At 38.3% G+C, this 20,961-nt stretch overlaps 1 protein-coding gene across 1 annotated transcript in view; it reads right to left on the bottom strand.

The window, feature by feature from the left end:
* Positions 1-17,772, bottom strand: part of MCCC2 (methylcrotonyl-CoA carboxylase subunit 2) — a 95,274-nt gene extending 77,502 nt beyond the window's left edge. Inside the window, exons 1-4 of the mRNA XM_074207688.1 lie at positions 17,610-17,772; positions 7,979-8,045; positions 1,139-1,223; positions 333-434 (exon numbers count right to left, since the gene is read on the bottom strand). Of these exons, the coding sequence (XP_074063789.1) occupies positions 333-434; positions 1,139-1,223; positions 7,979-8,045; positions 17,610-17,744 (389 nt within the window). The 5' untranslated portion in view covers positions 17,745-17,772. The remainder of the gene's footprint in view (positions 1-332; positions 435-1,138; positions 1,224-7,978; positions 8,046-17,609) is intronic.
* Positions 17,773-20,961: the final 3,189 nt, after the last annotated feature.

The raw sequence follows: 20,961 nt of genomic DNA, 5'->3' as shown, positions 1-20,961 counted from the left end.
TCTGAAGATTCCTGAGCAGCAGAGTGACCATATCAGTTTGGCAGCTGGGGAGGATGAACTGGAGAGGAGAGAGACCAAATGCAGATGTGCAGGGTCTGTATCTGGCCTTCCACTTCTAATTCAAACTAAATAAAAAGGAAATGGGAATTTGGCGATGCCAGTTACCTTGAAAGAATTCAGAAAGATGAATTAAAACATCTTGCCTACAACGAATCTATAATCAACATAAATTCTGCAAAACTATCATGGAGAGCCAAGTCCTAGACATCTTGGCTACATGAAAAGTCTTTTTCATGATGAGCTGCATAGTAAAAGATAAATAAGGTCCTTACCCTGACACTCGACCAATGCCCGTGATAATTCCACCTGCTGGGACCTCTTCATTACCATACAACTGGTAACCTGCAAACTGGGAAAACTCCAGAAATGGAGATCTTCAGGAGAAAAGGAATAGTACATAAATTACTGACATTAAACGAAGTTAACACATTAAAAAAAGTTTTTCAACATAAAAGGTATTTTTTATTGTTAATCTTCAAGTGTATGCCTTTATTATATTATGAAGAAATTTCCAAATAAAAATCAGGAATTGCAATTTTATTAGTTTAAAAAAAATTACAATAAGGGGAGGCTAGGTGGCACAGTGGATAGAGCACTGGCCCTGGAGTCAGGAGTACCTGAGTTCAAATTGGGCCTCAGTCACTTAATAATTACCTAGCTGTGTGGCCTTGGGCAAGTCACTTAACCCCATTGCCTTGACAAAAAAAATACAATAGAAATAAAGTCCCACTAATAATTAGTCATAAAATCAATAAACATTTTTAAGCACCCATTATGTTCTAGGAAATACACGCAAACAGCCCAGTGAAAGACATGGCTTTCATGGCCACAAGGCCTCCTATTTCTAATGACAATATAAATTAGGAGAGGTATTCTACATTAGCCCTTTGAAATACACTAACCCTTGGGCGGCTAGATGGTGCAGTGGATAAAGCACCGGCCCTGGAGTCAGGAGTACCTGGGTTCAAATCCGGTCTCAGACACTTAATAATTACCTAGCTGTGTGGCCTTGGGCAAGTCACTTAACCCCATTTGCCTTGCAAAAAAACCTAAAAAAAAAAAAAAGAAATATACTAACCCTGGATCTAGGAGTCTATCAATTCTTTCTCTAGGGAGAAGTTTTCCTCTAGATGTGTGTCGTTTCCGTGCTTTGTCTCCACCTCCTATAACAATTAAATGATTCATAAGCATTACAATAACTTCCATTTATATACATTTTCATTTGATCCTCATAACTCCTCAATAAAATAGATATACAGGTAATATCCTCTTTTTACAAATGAGTAAAATGAGATGATACTTAAAGGTCATTGTCAGAGATGGAAATGGAAACTAAATTTTCCTGGTGCCATGTTCAACATCCTATCTCTTATGCTTCTATATTGCCTCTTCCTACAACAAACCAGATGCTACAGGCTACTATCTATATTTAATATATTAAATAAAACACATTAACACTTTAGATAAAAGGCTAATACTCTTTTTTTTTTCTAGGTAATTATTATGTGTCTGAGGCCAGATTTGAACCCAGGTACTCCTGACTCCAGGGCCAGTGCTCCATCCACTGCGCCACCTAGCCGCCCCACTAATACTCTTTTTTTTAAAGTTTAAGATAATGTAAGTGGACAGTTGATTCTTGAAATTGATACAGGGAAATGATGTATAGAATTATGGATGTAGAAAAAATGAAAATTAATCTTAAATGCTATTAAATCTTGTTAAATGGATGAAGGTTCCCTGTTCCTGAGATATAAACTGACCCCTTTTGTATCCTGCCTCCCCCTGACACTGTTGTTTGTATCTTATCCTCCATTTTCCCCTTCACTGAACCTTGGCCTAGATGCTGGCATGACAGGAAAATGACATGCTGAACTTAGGGGTTGAGCACTTTGGGACAGGAAGACCCTCTATCCAACTTAACACAGAAGGTATTTAATAGGAAGCAATGCCCCTGCGAGCTTGCTTGCTTGTTCCAGGCTCTCTCTGTCTCTCTCTGTCTCTCTGTCTCTCTGTCTCTCTCTCTCTCTCTCTCTCTCTCTCTCTCTCTCTGTGTGTGTGTCTCTGTCTCTGTCTCTCTCTGTCTCTCTCTTTCTCTCTCTCTCTCTCTCTCTGTGTGTGTCTCTGTCTCTCTCTCTCTCCCCCCCCCCCCCCCCCCCCCCGCAGGGTGCTTACTGCTTTTCTTACTAATTTTAGCCTATGTACTTTGTAACAATATTTTGCCATAATAAAATCTTGAGCACTTTTACCATCACAGAGAGCTGAGAACTCCTTGGCCTTTTCAGTAGCCTTAAATCTTCTGTCTTCAGTCTTTAAATCTTCAAAAATTGCCAACAAAACTATTTCTTTTGCTTATAAGTCTCTGACTTGAAATTTAACTGCAACATCTCTAAGACATTATATTTTTCACTTTCTTCTTCTATAACCCCTTTGCACTGAAATCATGAGTATTAAATATGTGTATATATAAATGTATACACACACACACACATATATGTGTGTGTGTGTTGATTTAATTTGGAGAATCTTAAAAAGTCTTCAAGATTTTCTCAGAGGCAGCTAGGTAGCACAATAGATAGAGCACCAACCTTGGGAGTCAGGAGGACCTGAGTTCAAATCCAGTCTCAGTCGATTTAATTTTAATTTAATTAATAATTACCTAGCTGTGTGACCTTGAGCAAGTCACTTAACCTCATTACTTTGCAAAAAAAAAATTCTCTAACTCCTTGTCCTCTTGGAATAGATGCAAGGATGTTTTGATAGTTCTTTCGCAAGTGTTTATCATGAACACCCCCAAGACATGAAAGGGTGCTTCTTCTAGTCTTTGAATGCACAATAAAACAATGCCATTAATTTCTCTAGCCCATAAATATCCCTCCACTTTACTGTAACATTCTTTTGTCTTCTGATTTTAACTTATGCCAAGAATTTAAAAGCTGATTATGATTCAATTCCTCCAGTTATACAGAGTTGCTGGTCTCTGAAGAAAGACTTCATCTTTGAAGTACTAAAAGCTAAACTAATATTTATATAAAAAGTCTAAAATTACACAACTCAGCACATATTTCTCTATTCTACCACATCACTGTAAGATGCAGTAGACTACACAAGAGAAACTCCACAAGCCTGAGACCCATTTCCTATTCACACTTGATGCTAACAATCTCTTAAAATCTGGTTCATTTCTTCTCCCTTTAAGTTAAAATCCTAGGGGAAAAAATTATCTATATTCATTGCCTCTATTTCATTTCCTTTCACTTCTAAATCCTTGATATTTGACTACTGAAGTTCCATACATACCATTTCTCTCCGAAGATACCAATGATCTCTTAAACTGCTAAATCCAACAGCTTTCTCAGTCCTTATCATTCTTGAATTCTCAGTAGCATCTGATACTGTCAACTCCCCTCTCCTCATTCCTAGATTTTGGCAACACTGCTCTCTGTTTTTCTCTCACCTTTCTGTCTCTTTTGCTTATTCATTGCATTTATCTCATCACGGAGTGAGGGTCCATCAAGGTTTTGTCCTTAGACTCAGGCAAAGGAGGACCTTGTGCTGGATATGAAATCAAAGAACTAGAGTTCACAACTAAACTCTACCATTAACAGGCTATGTGATCTTGGTTAAATCACTTAAGCTCTCTTGGACTCATTTTCTTCATCTCTAACATGAGAAGATTGGTGTTAATGGCTTCTAAGAAATCACTTCCAGCTCCAATGATCTTTTCCATAATGTACCTTCTCTCTTGGAAATCTCAACAGCTCCCATGGATTCATTTGGTATCTGTCAGCAGATGATCCATACATCTACTTATCAATCTTTATTTTCTCTCCTAATTTCTGTCCATTATCAACAGCAACTTATTGGATATTTTAAACTGTTTTGTTCCACAGACATATCCAATTCAATGTAACTCCTCTCTCCCAAAACTTGTGTCTCTTCTTAACCATCTTATTTCTGAAAAGGGCACTATACTATCATCCTTAGAAACACCAAGCTTTGTTTGTAGATATTTTATATTGATTGATCTTTGTAAACAATAAAATGTAGGGGCAGCTAGGTGGCACAGTGGATAGAGCACCAGCCCTGGAGTCAGGAGGACCTGAGTTCAAATCTGACCTCAGACACTTAATAATTACCTAGATGTGTGGTCTTGGGCAAGCCACTTAACCCTATTGCCTAGCAAAAACTAAAAAGAATGTAAACTGTTTGAGTGAGCGCTATTCCTTACATATGATAGGCATTTTTACTAAATGTTTAATGATAAAAAGATTTTCTTTGTGATCTAAGAATTTATCATCAAGGGCACTATCATTAACACAACAGATTACAGAGCCCCATCACCTCTCACCTGGATCATTATAAAACATTGTCTCCCTGCCTCAAGTATTCCCCCTCTCTATTCAACTACCAAGCAATACTGCTAAAGCACAGGTTCATGTCCACTGTCTACAGTTCTACTCCACAAGTCAAGAAGCTTCAGAGATTCTCTCATAACTATAATATTCGATATAAACTCCTCCATCTGACATGAAAGCCTTTCATCAAAGGCTCCTAGGCTCTCTTCTTTATACTTATTACAGATTCCACACACTGTGTACTGTCCAAATCAATGGGTCTACACACAGTTATTGACAGGACCTGACATTCCATCATTCATGTCTGTGCCAATGAAATACAAGACCGTTCCCCATTCCTGGAAGTCCTCCCTCCTCAGTCCCACCTCCAAGAATCCTTACATTCCTTTGATGTAGTTCAGCTCAAATGCCACCTCCTACACAAGAGCCCTTCCTGATATCGCCACAAGCTCAGGGTCTAATGTCCAGTCCGCTATTAGTTTGTACATATTTTGTATCGATTGATCTATGTAAATAATGTGTCACTACAGAAAAATGCAAACTTCTTGATACAATATCTTGTACATAGTAGGCATTTTTGCTAAATGTTTACTGAATGAACAAATTTTCTTTGAGATCAAAGAATGTGTTGTTAAGGAGTCAACCTACTAATGATAAGATTCTGTATTTAGACTGGTCCTCAGAAAGAAAACATTCTGTCTTTAAGGTCAAACTCAAGAGTTTTAGTAGCATGGTAAAAAATGCCAGAATTTGCACCTTGCTGACATAATCTTTGAGAACCCTAGGCTACCCTCATGCAAAAGGTAAAGCATTAGAATGGAACTCTGTGAGGACAATATACATAAGTGTATTAATTAATGTTTGCTGACCAAATGACTGGGCAGAAGCATTCCCTTTTAAGCCTTCAGTGGAATTAGGTAACAGATCTAATGAATCACTAGGCTTCTTAAATTGTGACCTTCATAAAGATCAAAATATATGGTACAGCTAGAGTCCACTTAAAAAAAAAAAGTCTGGGGTGACAAGGTGGTGCAGTGGATAGAGCACAGGCCCTGGAGTCAGGAGTACCTGAGTTCAAATTGGTCTTGGACACTTATTAATTATCTAGCTGTGTGGCCTTGAGCAAGCCACTTAACCCCATTTGCCTTGCAAAAACCTAAAAAAAAAAAAAGAAGAAAAAAGTCCTCTTTCGGGAGATAACCAGAATTTTTTTGGTCTCCCTACAACTATCATGCTGATACATAAAATGGTAATTCAGCATTCAACTAGCATATGTGTAGAACTTCAATAAATGAAATTAAATAACATGCTCAGTTCTAGTATTTAAGACTTTATTAATAATACAGCTAACAAACAGTTCCTTATTCTTCCCAAACAAGTGACTAAGTTTCCAAAAAAAGCAATTCTATAGACTGAATCATAAAGGAACTTGAAAACTGTAAAATTCAAAGGAAACAAAGGCAGAAATGGAAAAATTGGGGGGGGGAGAAAAATAAGGGGGGAGAGAGGAAGAGAACAAAAGGTAAGGAAAGAGTTATTCTTCACAATCCTTTCCACTTAACAATATTTTCTATCAAAAAAAATTTTAGATCATTATTCTATGGTGAAATCTTGAAACTGTAATTTCTAATTCCTCTTTATTTTTTTTTATTTTTTTTTTAAGATTTTTCTAAGGCAATGGGGTTAAGTGGCTTGCTCAAGACCACACGTCTAGGTAATTATTAAGTGTCTGAGGCCAGATTTGAACCCAGGTACTCCTGACTCCAAGGCCAGTACTCTATACACTGAGCTACCTAGCCGCCCCCCTCTTTATTTTCTTAAGAAAAAACAGGGGAAAAAAAAGAAAAAAGAAAAAATTGGGAAAGCATTTTATTTTGAAATTAGAAAACTCATGCCCTGAAGTAATAAAAAAGAAGAAAAGATCAAAACAAATTATACTCACATCTTTTGTTCTACGTGTGAGTACAAAGTAAAACACAAAATGCTAGGAATATAGTAGTAACCCCACAACCATTATCAATCCCCCCCAAGAATATTGAAAATTAGAACTATTCTGGGGCCATTAACTAAACCAGCAATAAGCAAAATTGTAAAGTAGGTAAAATGTATCTCCCCCACTTCTTATTAGACCATCTTTTTCCCCTCTTTTGGTGTCTACCTAGCAAGCAACCAATAACCATTCTCATCTAGTACTGTATAATTCCTTACCCATCTTTGTCATACCTATGTCTGCTCTTCCCACAAATTCTCGATTCTCCTGTCCAAAAGGCCAAATAATGAAGCAAAACTATGGGATAGATTAATGGTTTAGTGACCCATTCGAAGTCAAGAGGGATTTTTTTGGAGACCATGACTTATCCCAAACTATAAACTGAGCTAGAAGATCTCTTAGAAATCATCTAAGTTGGGGCGGCTAGGTGGCGCAGTGGATAGAGCACCGGCCCTGGAGTCAGGAGTACCTGAGTTCAAATCTGGCCTCAGACACTTAATAATTACCTAGCTCTGTGGCCTTGGGCAAGCCACTTAACCCCACTGCCTAGCTTAAAAAAAAAAAATTACCTAAACTAACATGTTCATTTTATACATAAGATTACCTAAGCTAACATATACATTTTATACATGAGAGACTCAAGAGCCAAACAGGATCTACCCAAAGTAACACAAGAAACTGAATCCAGATCCTCAGCTTCCAAAAGTATCCTTTCCAGTGCAACACAATATGTATAAGGATTTTGTGGTGCTAGTTGAAGAACCTAGAAAATTAAAGAAATGGAAAGATACCTCTACAAATTATATTATGAAATACAACTCACTCTTCCTAGGAAAAGGCTAGTCTTTTAAAATATTGTAATTTCTTTCTGACCAAGAAACTAATCAATATGCATTTATCAAGTACCTATTAGAAAATAAGTTCCTTTGGAATAGAGATGGTATCATGAATTGTATCTATATCCCTGGCATTCAGCAGGCACTTAAATACTTACTGATTAGCTGACTAATAGATATAGTGTGCTAGGGCATTATACTAGGCACTGGAGATTCAAAATCAAAAATAGTTCCTGCCCACAAAGGGCTTATATGCTATTGACAGAAACATGTAACCATATGAAAAAAATGCAAAAATATAAAAAAGTACAAGTTATTTTGAGGGAGGTGAAAAACATTAGTAACTGGGGGAAATCAAGAATGCCTCATAGGAACTGGCTCTTTCTCTGAGCCTTTAAGGAAGCAAAATCATAAATGGCAAAGGTTGGGAAGAAGCACACTTGAAGCCTGGGCAACAGCAATGTAACAGCACAGAGAAGGAGTATTATATGTGCAGAAGAACAAGGACGCGAGCTAGGTGAAGACAAAAATTGTAAAAGGGGACACAGAATAATAAACATGGGAAAAATGCAACAGAAATTATAAAAGGTTTTATGCCAAGTAAAGACATTTCATATTAGGACAACAGAAACTATGGTCAGAGGCCATGCTTCAGGAGAATCACTTTGGCAAATCTTCACAGAATGAATTATAGAGGCATAAAATTAAATTTTAAAATAAAAAGTCACCATATTTACCTAGTCTGATAAGTTCTGCTCGTTCATGAAGTTCAGTTACTAGAGTTTTCATTCGTTCATAGTTTTCCTAGAATAGATCAAAAATAATAAATAGTTATGGGGAAATAGATAAATGATCAAAGGATGTAATAATATAAGTAGCAATAGTAGTAGCAGCAGCAGCAGCAGCTGTAGTCATCATCATCATCATCATCATCAACAATTTGCAAAGTTCTTGACATTTAATTAAGTTGAACCTCATATTAGCCCTCTGGAGATACTCATTATTGTCATGCCTATCTTACAGATGAGGAAACTAAAACTGAAAAAGCTTACATGATTTGACTAAGGTTATACAACCAGCAAGTGTCCAAAGCAGAATTTGAACACAAGTCTAACTCCAAGTTTGGTGCTATTTCCATTCCACCTAGCTAAAGAAACTCTAATTAAAAGAATTACCAATTATTATAACATCCACAAGAAAGAATGCTCCAAATCACTAATATAAGTAAAATACAAAAGAACAATGCCATTTTTCCCCTTTCATCACTTCCTTTCATTCTATTACTATTGTACTAAGGTCAGTTATCATGTAGTTACATATGGATAAAAGATTTTGTTAAACATTTACAAGTTGCTTTAGTTAACAAACATTTTCCTCAAACATGTGCTGTGATGTGGCCAGTATGTTACCCTCACAATAACACTTTTGCCCGGGTCATTCAACTAGTCACAACCAATAAATATCAGAGACAAGCTGAAGTCTTCTATTATTCTTGACATCAAACCCCAAGTGCCTCCTAGAAGGACAAGGCAAGTGGTGAGAGGGGTAGGAAAAAAGGTCAGAAATATTTTTTCAATTGTAAAACTCAAAATAAATAAAATCTTTTAAAAAATGAAATATAAGGGGTGGCTAGGTGGCGTAGTGGATAAAGCACCAGCCTCGGAGTCAGGAGTACCTGGGTTCAAATCCAGTCTCAGACACTTAATGATTACCTAGCCGTGTGGCCTTGGGCAAGCCACTTAACCCCATCTGCCTTGCAAAAAAAAAAAAAAAGAAAAGAAAAGAAAAGAAAAGAAAAGAAAAGAAAAGAAAAGAAAAAATGAACTATAAATTGACAACTACTCAAGAGATCAATCTAACTATCCACTCAGAGAAAAAAAGGGTGAAAAATACCTTTTTTCTACACTAGGATATGTAGTTGAATGGGCAGCCCATTGAGTCTGTCCATCTTGCTCAGATTACAGAGTTCTCTCTGTCTCTGTCTCAGCCTCTCCTGTCTCTCTTTCTCACTATACATTAATATTATGGACCAAAAAAAGGCAAGAGAAATTCAGACTGAATTTGTGAATAGTCTAGAACTTCTGACAATACCAAACTATTTCTTGATGCAAAACCTTGGGTTTTTTTTTTTGGTTTGGGTTTTTTTTTTTAATTTTTCAAGGCAATGGGGTTAAGTGGCTTGCCCAAGGCCACACGGCTAGGTAATCATTAAGTGTCTGAGGTCGGATTTGAACCCAGGTGCTCCTGACTCCGAGGCCGGTGCTCTATTCACTGCATCACCTAGCCGCCCTAAAAACCTTGTTTTTAACAACAATATTTTCCTAATGATGCTGTATGGCTGCAAATCATAGAATGATAATAAAACATGTCATCTACCTTTTGAAAGATTTAAGATGCAGAATAAACATTTTTTGAAGACACAAAAAAAAAGAAAAAGAAATATTTTTCCAAGGGCAGAGAAAGGCAAAGATCACTCCACAAGGGTTGAGAAAGTCAAAAAAATTGTACATAGTAATCAGGAAACTAAAAAGCAGTCCAAGGAGAAAAAGAGGTCAGAAGGGCTAGAAGGTTCAGGGCTAGGAAATATGTTCCCAATTACAGATAAAATAAACCTATTTAAACAGTTTTTTCTATGTTTATCATGGTTATACATATAGAGCCTATATTAGATTGCTTTCTGTCAGAGAAGGGGGGGAGGGAAGAGGGAGGGAGAAAAATGTAAAACTCAAAACCTTGCAAAAAATAATTGGTAAAAACTGCCATTGTATGTTAGTTGGAAAAACAAACGAGGGGCGGCTAGGTGGCACAGCGGATAAAGCACCTGCCTTGGAGTCAGGAGTACCTGGGTTCAAATCCGGTCTCAGACACTTAATGATTACCTAGCCGTGTGGCCTTGGGCAAGCCACTTAACCCCAGTGCCTTGCAAAAGCCTTAAAAAAAAAAATGACAGTATTTGTTTTATAGTAGCAAAGAACTAGAAACAAAGTAGATACTCATCAAGTGAAAAAGATCAACTAAATAAATTGTTATATATGAATGTAATTAAATATTACATAGTCCTAAAACACAAAGAATATGAAAAACTCAAAAAAGCATGAGAAGTTATATGCCCAAAAGAGTAAAGAAAATAGGAAGTTCTAAAAGAACAATGTAGACAATGCTGTACCTAGGTAAATGTAAAAGCAAAGAATAAAGAAACTGAATACTGTGTAATTATAATGATCAAGTATGGCCCTATTAAGAACTGAAAAAAAATCAGCTCTTCAAGGAGGTGGGGATTATACACTATTGACAGACATGATTGATGCACTTGTTTTTGCCAAATTGTTTTTCCCCCCTTTTTAATCTTTGTTACAATGGATGGCTCTTTGACTAGGAAAGTAGGGAGAGATATATTCAGATTTGTAGGTGATGCAACAACAAAAGACCAATTAAAATGAATTTTTTTCTAAAAATCACATTATTCCAAACTAAATTTATTTCCTTAAAAAAAAAAAAGGACTGGGGCGGCTAGGTGGCGTAGTAGATAAAGCACCAGCCCTGGAGTCAGGAGTACCTGGGTTCAAATCTAGTCTCAGACACTTAATAATTACCTAGCTATGTGGCCTTGGGCAAGTCATTTAACCCTGTTTGCCTTACAAAAACCTAAAAAAAAATTTAAAAAAGGATTTCTAAGCTGGTAAAATCAGTAAAATGCTAAAGACTCTATTTACCAAGTGTAGCATTTAATAAAATAGCTCATACTATTTTTGTGAAAAAGACAATAAATACTACACCTAAATGAATTCTGAAGCGATTCAATGGCTGGATCCAAAGAATCATCGTGAATGATCCCAGGTCAGCTTGGAGAGTGGCCTCCAGGAGTCATCCCCAAGGATGAGAGCTTGGTCCTGAGCTATTTCATGTTTTTAACAATGATTTAGATAAAAGCTTGGATGGTATAATTACCTTTGCAGATAACTCAGATTTGGGAGAAGGAACTAAACACAAGGGAACAATCAGGTTTCAAAAAAGATACTGAAAAGCTAAAATACTGAGCTGAAACTAGCAAGATGGATTTGATAAATATTAATGAAAAGTCTTACATACTGGTTAAAAAATGATTTTAACAGTATGCAATAGAGGAGGCAAGATTAAGGAAGCTTTTCTTAAAAAGATTTGAAGGTCTCACTGGTTTACAAACTCACAGTGTTATAAATGAATGTGATGTTAAAGTGATTTTGGGGCAACAATAAGAAAAGGAAAGTTTTAAGTCAATACTATCAGATTGTAGAAAGAATTGTAGAAAGAATAGTTAACATGAAAAAGAAACTAAGAAAATAGAAGGAGAATTATGATAGCTATCTTTTTTGAAGTATTTGAAAGTTAATCATATAAAAGGAATAGAGAGGATTTACTAAGCCTCAGGAGGTAGAAATCTGATTAATGAATGAAAGTTGTAAAGGAGCAAATGGAGGCTTGAAGTTAGGGAAATACTTCCTAATAATCAGTTTCCAAAAGCAAAATGAGCAGACTGCATGATGATGTCTCCCTCCTGTTTTGGATGTCTTCCAGAAGAAGACAGATAACCATTTGTTGAACAGACTGTAGAAGATAGTCTTTTACAAGTATGTATTAGACTCAACAGCCTCTGAGGTCCCTTCCAATTCATCCCCTATTGACCACCTCTACCAAAGAAGTAAAAGACAAAAAAAAAAAAAAGGCTATATATATACATATATATATTCACACACACACACACACACACACACACATTTATATGCATACACACACACACACACACACACACACACACACACACATACACACACATAGCAGTATTTTTTTTGCAGTAGCCAAAAACAAACAACTCAAATCAAGTGAGTATCCTTTAATTGGGGTAAAGATGAACAAACCGTAACATACTAATAAAAGCCTAATAAAAATCATAAGAAATGACAAATGCAAAAAATACAGAGAAATATAGGAAGATTTGTATGAACTAATTCAGAGTGAAATAAGCAGAACTAAGAAGACAATAAATATGACTACAATCATGTAAATTAAAAACTACATCAAAAGATAACTGAACACAGATCAACTGCACTAATCACCAAAAAGAGCCAATCACCAACCTAATTACACCTTACTACTTATGAAGTGAAATAAACAGGATGTGGAAACAAAATTAAAAGCAAGTTCACTCTAAAAAATAAGTCTCCTCAAAACAACTCTGAGGTTTCAACCTTATACTCAGTCAATTTGAAAAGATAATAGTACAGGGATTAGTAGCTAATATAACAGCTATTCCAGAGAATACACAATGAAACACTTTTCCATTAAGAAGTGATGGGGTGGGGCAGCTAGGTGGCATAGTGGATAAAGCATGGCCCTGGAGTCAGAGTACCTGGGTTCAAATCTGGTCTCAGACACTTAATAATTACCTAGCTGTGTGGCCTTGGGCAAGCCACGTAACCCCATTGCCTTGCAAAAACCTAAAAAAAGAAAAGAAAAGAAATTGAAACTGGCACAGGACAAGTGGTTCCTGATGAAGTTAGGTTGAAGACCTTTGTGCCAACAACTGACTCTTCTGGATGCTAACTAATCATCCCTTTAACAACGTATTCTAGAATTCTGCCAGGATGTAATGTTCACTTTACAGATACTCCTCTTACTCCACCTTCTTCCTCTTTTTTCAAAAAAGCATGAAAACATTTGCCCTTCTCCAGTTCTTTGAGAACTCTTCTGTTCTACATGATCTTTCAAACATGACTAGCAGTAACTCACAATCCAACCCATCAGTCCTTTAATACCAACAAATGTAGTTACTCTGGGCTTGATAATCTGAACTCATTAAAGACAGTGAAATGCTCTCTTCCTATCTCTTAATTATCCTAGCAAGCAATTCCCCAGTAACTATTTTTATTTCATTTTCTCCAGTCAAAAGATCATCCTTGGCAGAGGCAAAAGAAACAAAATTAAAGTTAACCAGCTTTGTCTCTTTATCACTATTACCATACACCCCATCAAATGGCCACCCTACCTTTCTTTGATCCTCATCTTTTTTCCCAATTAAGCTAAAAAGCAAAATCATAAAAAAAAAGTCATTTTTGTTCTTCTTAGAGCTTCAGGTTATTCTGAGCTTGATTATTCTTGCATGACCATGCCATGCCACAGTCCTGTATTCATCCTCTTAACTGCTGTTATTCCCATCTTCTAAACATATCTTTATTTAAAAATCTGAGTTTATCAGTAATTGATCTGGACATTCAAAGACAAAACCCATTTTCTTCCTCATCTGAACTGCTACTCTGCATTCAGAATTTTATTTTTGAGATCTCTTCATTGCTCCTGGGCTGACTTTTACTACAGCCCATGTTATCCTATCTATCCTTTTCATGAAAACTTGGAAATATGTTCTCTCCAAATTTAGGATACATATCAGATTGTGTCAGTCTTTCATTTCCTTCTCTAGCATAAGTTTTAAGACAAGTAGTTGCTTCTCCCACCAGGGTTGAAATAGTCACTATTATACCCTGAATGCTCAACATCATAACATCCTCCCCATATTTTAAGGTTTAATTCAAATCCCATCTCCTCCTCCATGAAGTCTTCCCTGATCCACTCAGGCTGAAGCAGTTTCTCCCCCATTTGATCCCATAGCATTTTATATTCTTGTGCACTTCTTCTAACTTGGCTAGAGCAATAGATTTAGAATCAGATGACCAAGGTTTCTATAACAGCTCTCAAGTTAACTCTTCTGAGACCCTGGGCAACACAGTTTATTTCTTTCACTTTTTCATTCCTACAGTCATTTGACAAATATTTAAGTATCTACCTGTGAAAGGTACTATTCACATGGGACATATGTCATGTGTCATGAACAATGTGACATAGAAGTGACACAAGCCCGTCTCAAAGAGTCCACAAATAACTCTGATAAAGGACAAAATTCAAGGAAAATGCCAGGAGACACTGTGAACAGGAAAAGATAACTTTACCTGATGAGAAGGGTCTGGGTCTTGGAGAATCAGTTTCCTCAACCATAAAATGAGGTTGAGACTAGGAAAAAAAAAGTCTAAATGACCTGTAAGGTCAGTTCTAAAGTCCTGTGATCAAAATTGCATTTCTTCTAAAAAACAAAAAACAAAGGGGCAGCTAGGTGGTGCAGTGGATAAAGCACCGGCCTTGGAGTCAGGAGTACCTGGGTTCAAATCCAGTCTCAGACACTTAATAATTACCTAGCTGTGTGGCCTTGGGCAAGCCACTTAACCCTCATTTGCCTTGCAAAAACCTAAAAAGAAAAATTGCATTTCTTGGTTGCATATTACTTAATACCTATTAGACTTTAAACTATATTAGTAATCAGCTTATAAGTGCCAGAAATTCATGCCCAAGTTTTCCAAATTCTGTACTCTCCAATACATCACAGGTTCCTTTCAGGTATAGAAACCATAATTCTATAATCAGATTAATATTCATCTTTATACATATTATGAAAACTAGCATATTGATTTGCATGTTTACAATGGATTTAAGTTACCATGGTTTTACAAACAGTCTAATTTGATCTTCAGAACAATCCTATAAGACAATACAAATGGTCAATAGTATTCTCATTTTATAGATAAGGAATAGGGAATGCAAACTTTTTTGCCTTTTGTACCTCCAGGCTTTTACATTGCCATGTCAATTTTGGGGGGACCAAATCTGTGATTTCATTGGAGTTGGGAATTCTTAGGGAGGAAAACTCCCTCTATCAAAGAAGATAGATAACTAATTACAACTTAAGTCTTAAGAGTTACCTGGAACACCCAAAAATCAAGTGATTTGCCTCAGGTCACAAATCCATTTATATGTCCGGAGTCACACTTGAATCCAATTCTTTCTGACTCAAAAGCAGATTTCTATCCAGCAGGCCACACTGCCTCCTACCTTGCCAGTAAGTATTTAATAATGTTTGTTAAATTGGACTCAAAATCAGAGTGTAAAGTGAGAGGTAATGTGCAATAATAAATAGAGAGCTGGACTGAGTCAAGTAAATGATGAATCAAGTACTACTTATGACACATACTAGCTAAAACACTTTGGACAAATCACTTAAATGCCCAGTGTCTCAACCAATGGCCATGATTAATATGGAAATGTTTTTCAAAACTTCACTTGTATAATCAACATATTGCTTGCCTTCTCAGTGGGTGGGGGAGAACTGGAGGGAGAAAATTTGAAACTCCAATTTTTTTAAATGAATGTTAATTTTTTTACATGCAATTAGGAAATATTTAACAAAATAAAAGTATTTTTAAAAATGCAAGTTGATGGGGCGGCTAGGTGGCATAGTGGATAAAGCACCAGCCCTGGAGTCAGGAGTACCTGGGTTCAAATCCGGTCTCAGACACTTAATAATTACCTAGCTGTGTGGCCTTGGGCAAGCCACTTAACCCTGTTTGCCTTACAAAAAAACCTAAAAAAAAAAATGCAAGTTGAGGGGAAGCTAGGTGGCAGAGTGGATAGAGCACCAACCCTGGAGTCAGGAGTCCCTGGGTTCAAATCTGGCCTCAGACACTTAATAATTACCAAGCTGTGTGGCCTTGGGCAAGTCACTTAACCCCACTGCCTTGTTAAAAAAAAAGAAGTTGCACATGGCTAATCTTAAAATGTTCTGCATGACTCCACATGTGTAACTGATAAATTGTTTGCCTTTTTGATGGGTTGGGGAGGGACCAGAGGTAGAGAATTTGAAATTCAAAAACTGTTTAAATCAATGGTAAAAATAAATTAGAATTATCAAAACATGAAGAAAATAAGGTTATGGGCTTCAGAACCAATGTTTAATAACACCTACCTTTCAGGATTGTTGTGATGATAAAATATTTGTAAAGTGCTTTGCAAACTTTAAAATGTTTTAGAAATGCTACTATCACTATCATTAACATCATTACCTCTGTGGATATGTAATATAAATAAATGCTTTCTGATGATGCTTGTCTTTCATTCTTTTTTTTTTCCATTTTGTTTTGTTTTGCAAGGCAGTGGGGTTAAGTGACTTGTCCAAAAACACACACATCTAGGTAATTATTAAGTGTCTGAGGCCGGATTTGAACTCAGGACCTCCTGACTCCAGGACCAGTACCTATCAGCTACACTACCTAGCTGCCCCCCCTCTTCATTCTTTAAGAAGACCTTCAGGGAGATGATACTGTGACATGTTGGGCAGACAGGTGGCATGGTAGAGCACTGGCCTTGGAATCAGAAAGACAGGAGTTTGAATCTAGCCTCTGACACTCACTAGTTGTGTGACCTTGGGCAAGTCACTTAACCCTGATTGCCTCTGATCCGGGGCCATCTCCTGACATCCTGATTCCTATCTGGCCACTGGAACCGGTTGACTCAGAGGAGAAAGTGAGGCTGGTGCCGTAGCACAGCCCCCCTCACTCAAATCCAGTTCATGTGCTTGTCATGGCATCACCTCCTCGATGTTATGGTCTTCTTAAGAATGAAGGACAGGGGGTGGCTAGGTGGTGTAATGGCCCGGCCTTGGAGTCAGGAATACCTGGGTTCAAATCTGGTGTCAGACAGTTAATAATTACCTAGCTGTGTGGCCTTGGGCAAGCCACTTAACCCCATTTGCCTTGCAAAAAAAAAAAAACCTAAAAAAAAAAAAGAATGAAGGACACCGCGTGGCCAGGTGGTGCAGTGGATAAAGCACGGGCCTTGGAGTCAGGAGTACCTGGGTTCAAATCCGGTCTCAGACACTTAATAATTACCTAGCTGTTCGGGCTTGGGCAAGCCACTCAACCCATTTGCCTTGCAAAAACCTAAAAAACAAAACAAAACAAAACAAGAATGAAGGACAGGACAAAAAGAACAGGGCGGCTAGGTGGCACAGTGGACAGAGCACCAGGAGCACCTGAATTCAAATCCGGTCTCAGACACTTAATAATGACCTAGCTGTACGGCCTTGAGCAAGGTACTTAACATCACTGCCTTAACAAAAAATAACATTAAAAAAAAAAACAAGAATGAAGGACAAACATTACCTCTGTGGATATTGAAAGCACAAATTCAGTCAAAAAGAGACTTTATAAACAAGCGGTGGTTTTTATTACCAAGTCAGATTTGAAGATGAAAATATATGGCATGATTATGAGCCCTGAGCATAACATCTATGGAAGATCCTGGATGCGGAATCCGAGTTATTCTGGGCTATTTGATAGTAACGCGACTAAGCAATTTCACTTCGGGGTTTGTTTCTTTGGGGGGAGGGGGAGGGCGCGGCCCCCCGGGGCCCCGTGCCCTCGGCTCGGGCGGGGCGGGGCGCCCCGGGGAGGCCGCGCTCTGCACCGGCCAGCTGGGCAGCGGGGGCCGCCCCGGCCGGGCCGGGCCTACCTGGTAGAGCGCGGAGCCCGTGTCCAGCTGCGAGCCCAGCGTGGCCACCACGTCCCCGCGGTAGGAGCGCAGTCTCGGGGCCGCGGCGGGGCCGGGGAGCAGCGCCCGGGCGCCCAGCCTCAGGGCGGACAGCATGGCGGGAGACGGCTCGGCCTGACCCGGCTCGGCCCGACCCGGCCCGTGCGCCTCCGAGCCCGGACCGGAGACACGTGGCCGCACGCGTGGTCGCGGATTGGTCGGCGCGGCCCCGCCCCTCCTGCTGCAGCCAATGGAGGGCAGGTAATCGGCCTGGCCCGGGTCGGCTCCTGCCAAAACCCCCCCCGCGGCGCTGCCTTCGGGGCTCCGGGGTCCTGTCCGCAGCTTTCCTTAGCCTCGAAGCGTGGCTGGAGTCAGGAGGGCGGGAGTTCGAATCCAGCCGCTGCAGCCTGACTACCATCTGGGGCCCTCCTGATTCACCTCTGGCCACTGCGCCCCCACGGCTGGAGGAGACGGTGAGGCTGGTGGCTGGGCAGCGCCCCCCACTCAAAGCCAGCTCACCCGCTTGTCCCGCATCACCCCAGATGGCACGGGAAGCACAAACATCATCCAGGGTTTTGAGTAGCTTTTTTCCTTTTTTTTTCTTTTTTTAGTTTTTGTAGGCAACGGGGTTAAATGGCTTGCCCAAGGCCACACAACTAGGTAATTCATTAAGTGTCTGAGGTCGGATTTGAACTCGGGTCCTCCTGACTCCAAGGCTGGTGCCGCCCCCTGTTTAGTAGCTTTTAAAAAAAGTTGGCACCTCCTTGGGAGACATTAAATAGGCAACAAAATTGCAGATTCTGGGAGGTGCTTCCCCTCAAAAAAGAGAAGAGGGGTAACTAAGTAATGAAAAGTATGTGCAAGTGTGCATCCTGGAGTAATTTAAAGTGTCTGTCATGGAAACTGGAGCGTACAGAACATGTTGTTAGACCTAGGGACCATCTAAAAGAGATGCCTCTCTCCCCACCAAAAAAATAAATAAATAAAAGTGGGGAGAACGGCTAGTTTCTAAGAAATAAAATGTATGTGCACAAGTAAACATTGGAGAGCAGTTTGCAGGGCCTGTCTCTGAAAGGTAGAGTGTATAGACCACTTTGTTAGATCTGAAGAGAAGCTCCAAAGATAAATAAGACACCACTCCCTGCCCTCACCGAGCTTCAGTTAGCTGGAAGACAAGACAAGGAACACAGGATCAAACAAACCGGTGATTTGGCAGCCGCCTTGGGAAAGACTCAAAAGTCTGAGAATATCAAGGCAAGCTCAAGTTGTTCCGTCCCCTAATTTTATAAATGAGGAAACAGTGTCAAAGTGGGGAAAGTGATTTGAAAAAAAAAAACATGCATGCAGTTAATAAATACCAAAACTGGGATTCAATTAGGTCTTCTGAGTCTTTTAACTTCAAGTTCACCTTCATTTGTAAGATTTAAATTAAAAATGGAGACTCAGAGTCCCGAGGCTCAGAAGGTACGCTAAATATTACTCAGATTATACAAATACTAAATATTGCTCAGATTATACAAATTATACAATACAAATACTAAATAGTGCTCAGATTATACAAATGCAAATTTCAAGTAGGAAAGAATGCTAATAACTAGGAATCAGGAAAGATTTCATGTAAGAATTGATAATTTGGCTAAATTTTGAAGAAAGCCAGGAATTCTACAAGATTGAGATGAGAAAGAAGTGCATCACAGAAATAGGGAACAATTTTGGAGACATTATTTTTTGTGGAGGAATTGTGGACCAGAATCAAGCAAATTGGATTTGAGGGGAAGGGAAAAAAGCAAGAATGACTCAAAGGTTATGATGACAGAAGAGATGGTTGGCCTACCAACAAAACTGGAAAGTTTGGAAGAAGGATAGATTTGGGGAATATATTAGAGGAATCTTGGACTCTGGTGACAATTAGTACTAACTTAGTAAATTTTGTTTTAAGTGTATTTTGTGCTATTCTGATTCTTTGAAAACTATTCATTAGTGTATAGATGAAAGGGGCAGGGATTGCCACACTTAGAAACCTCTATTCCAACATCAATCTCATATAAAATAGGGTTGATATTCATAGGAATGAGCTTGGAATCCAGGGAGATCTTCTCCCCTAAAATTGGGTAGTACATTAGGTAGTTTAAATGTGTAACAGGGAATTGGATTTGAACACTTCCTAGTCCCTTGTTTAAAAAAAAAAAGAATACATAAGGCAGATTTCTGAAAAAACGACTTATATGAACTGATGCTGAGTGAAGTGAGCAGATCCAGGAGAACATTGCACACCTTAACAGCAACATTGTGTGATGATCAATTATGATAGATTTAGCTCTTCTCAGCAATATAGTGATGAAAAAAAATTCTAAAAGTTTGTAATGTAGGGGCGGCTAGGTGACACAGTGTATAGAGCACTGGCCTTGGAGTTAGGAGTACCTGGGTTCAAATCCTACCTCAGACACTTAATAATTACCTAGCTGTGTGGCCTTGGGCAAATCACTTAACCCCATTGCCTTGAAAAAAATCTAAAAAAAAAAAGATTGTAATGTAAAATGCCATCCACATCCAGAGAAAAACTATGGAATCTGAATCTAGACCGAAGCATAATATTTTCAATTTTAAAATTTTGTTTTATATTTCTCTTTCTCATGGTCTTTTCCCTTTTGTTCTGACTTTTTTTCACAACATGACTAATATGAAGTATATTTAACATGATTGTACATCTTTAATCCATATCAGATTACTAACTGTCTTGGGGAGGGGAGAGGAAAGAGGAGGAAGAAAAATATGGAATTCAAAGTCTTACAAAAAATGAATGTTGAAAACTATCTTTATATGTGATTGTAAAAAAATTAAATTAAAAAAATTTTAAAGTCATACATGAATAAAGACTCCTTATTAGTTCCTTAGTCCCTTCGATGGAAGAAGCCTATATCAAAGACAATTAGTGCTTGAACCAGGAAGAAGATTCCTTCAATAAGCTAGTTAATGAATTAAAGAGAAAGCTTACTCTCTTTTTTGTTCTGGTCTCTTTGTTAGGACACAGTCATTATTTGCTTTTGCTCAGTATTTCATTCAGGTAAATGATATGTGAAAGAGGTGAAATTTCTCTCCCCTCTCTATCCTGAGGAGCAGCAATGGAGACTATACACAAATTGCAGTGAAAATATGTGCTTGTCTAGTTGAGCCTGAGAAGTTTAATTCTCTAGGATCTTACCAATGGGTGAATGGCATCCTTACAAATGCCAACATTGACCTAACATTTTGGGAAATTTGTATACAGTTTGAACAAAGAATAATAAAACTTTAGGCAACCAACCAATGAGATTTCACATAGATAACATGGTTT

The sequence above is a fragment of the Macrotis lagotis genome, chromosome X (assembly GCF_037893015.1).
Source record: "Macrotis lagotis isolate mMagLag1 chromosome X, bilby.v1.9.chrom.fasta, whole genome shotgun sequence".
Lineage (NCBI taxonomy): Eukaryota > Metazoa > Chordata > Mammalia > Peramelemorphia > Peramelidae > Macrotis > Macrotis lagotis.
This window is presented reverse-complemented; position numbering and strand designations above follow the sequence as displayed.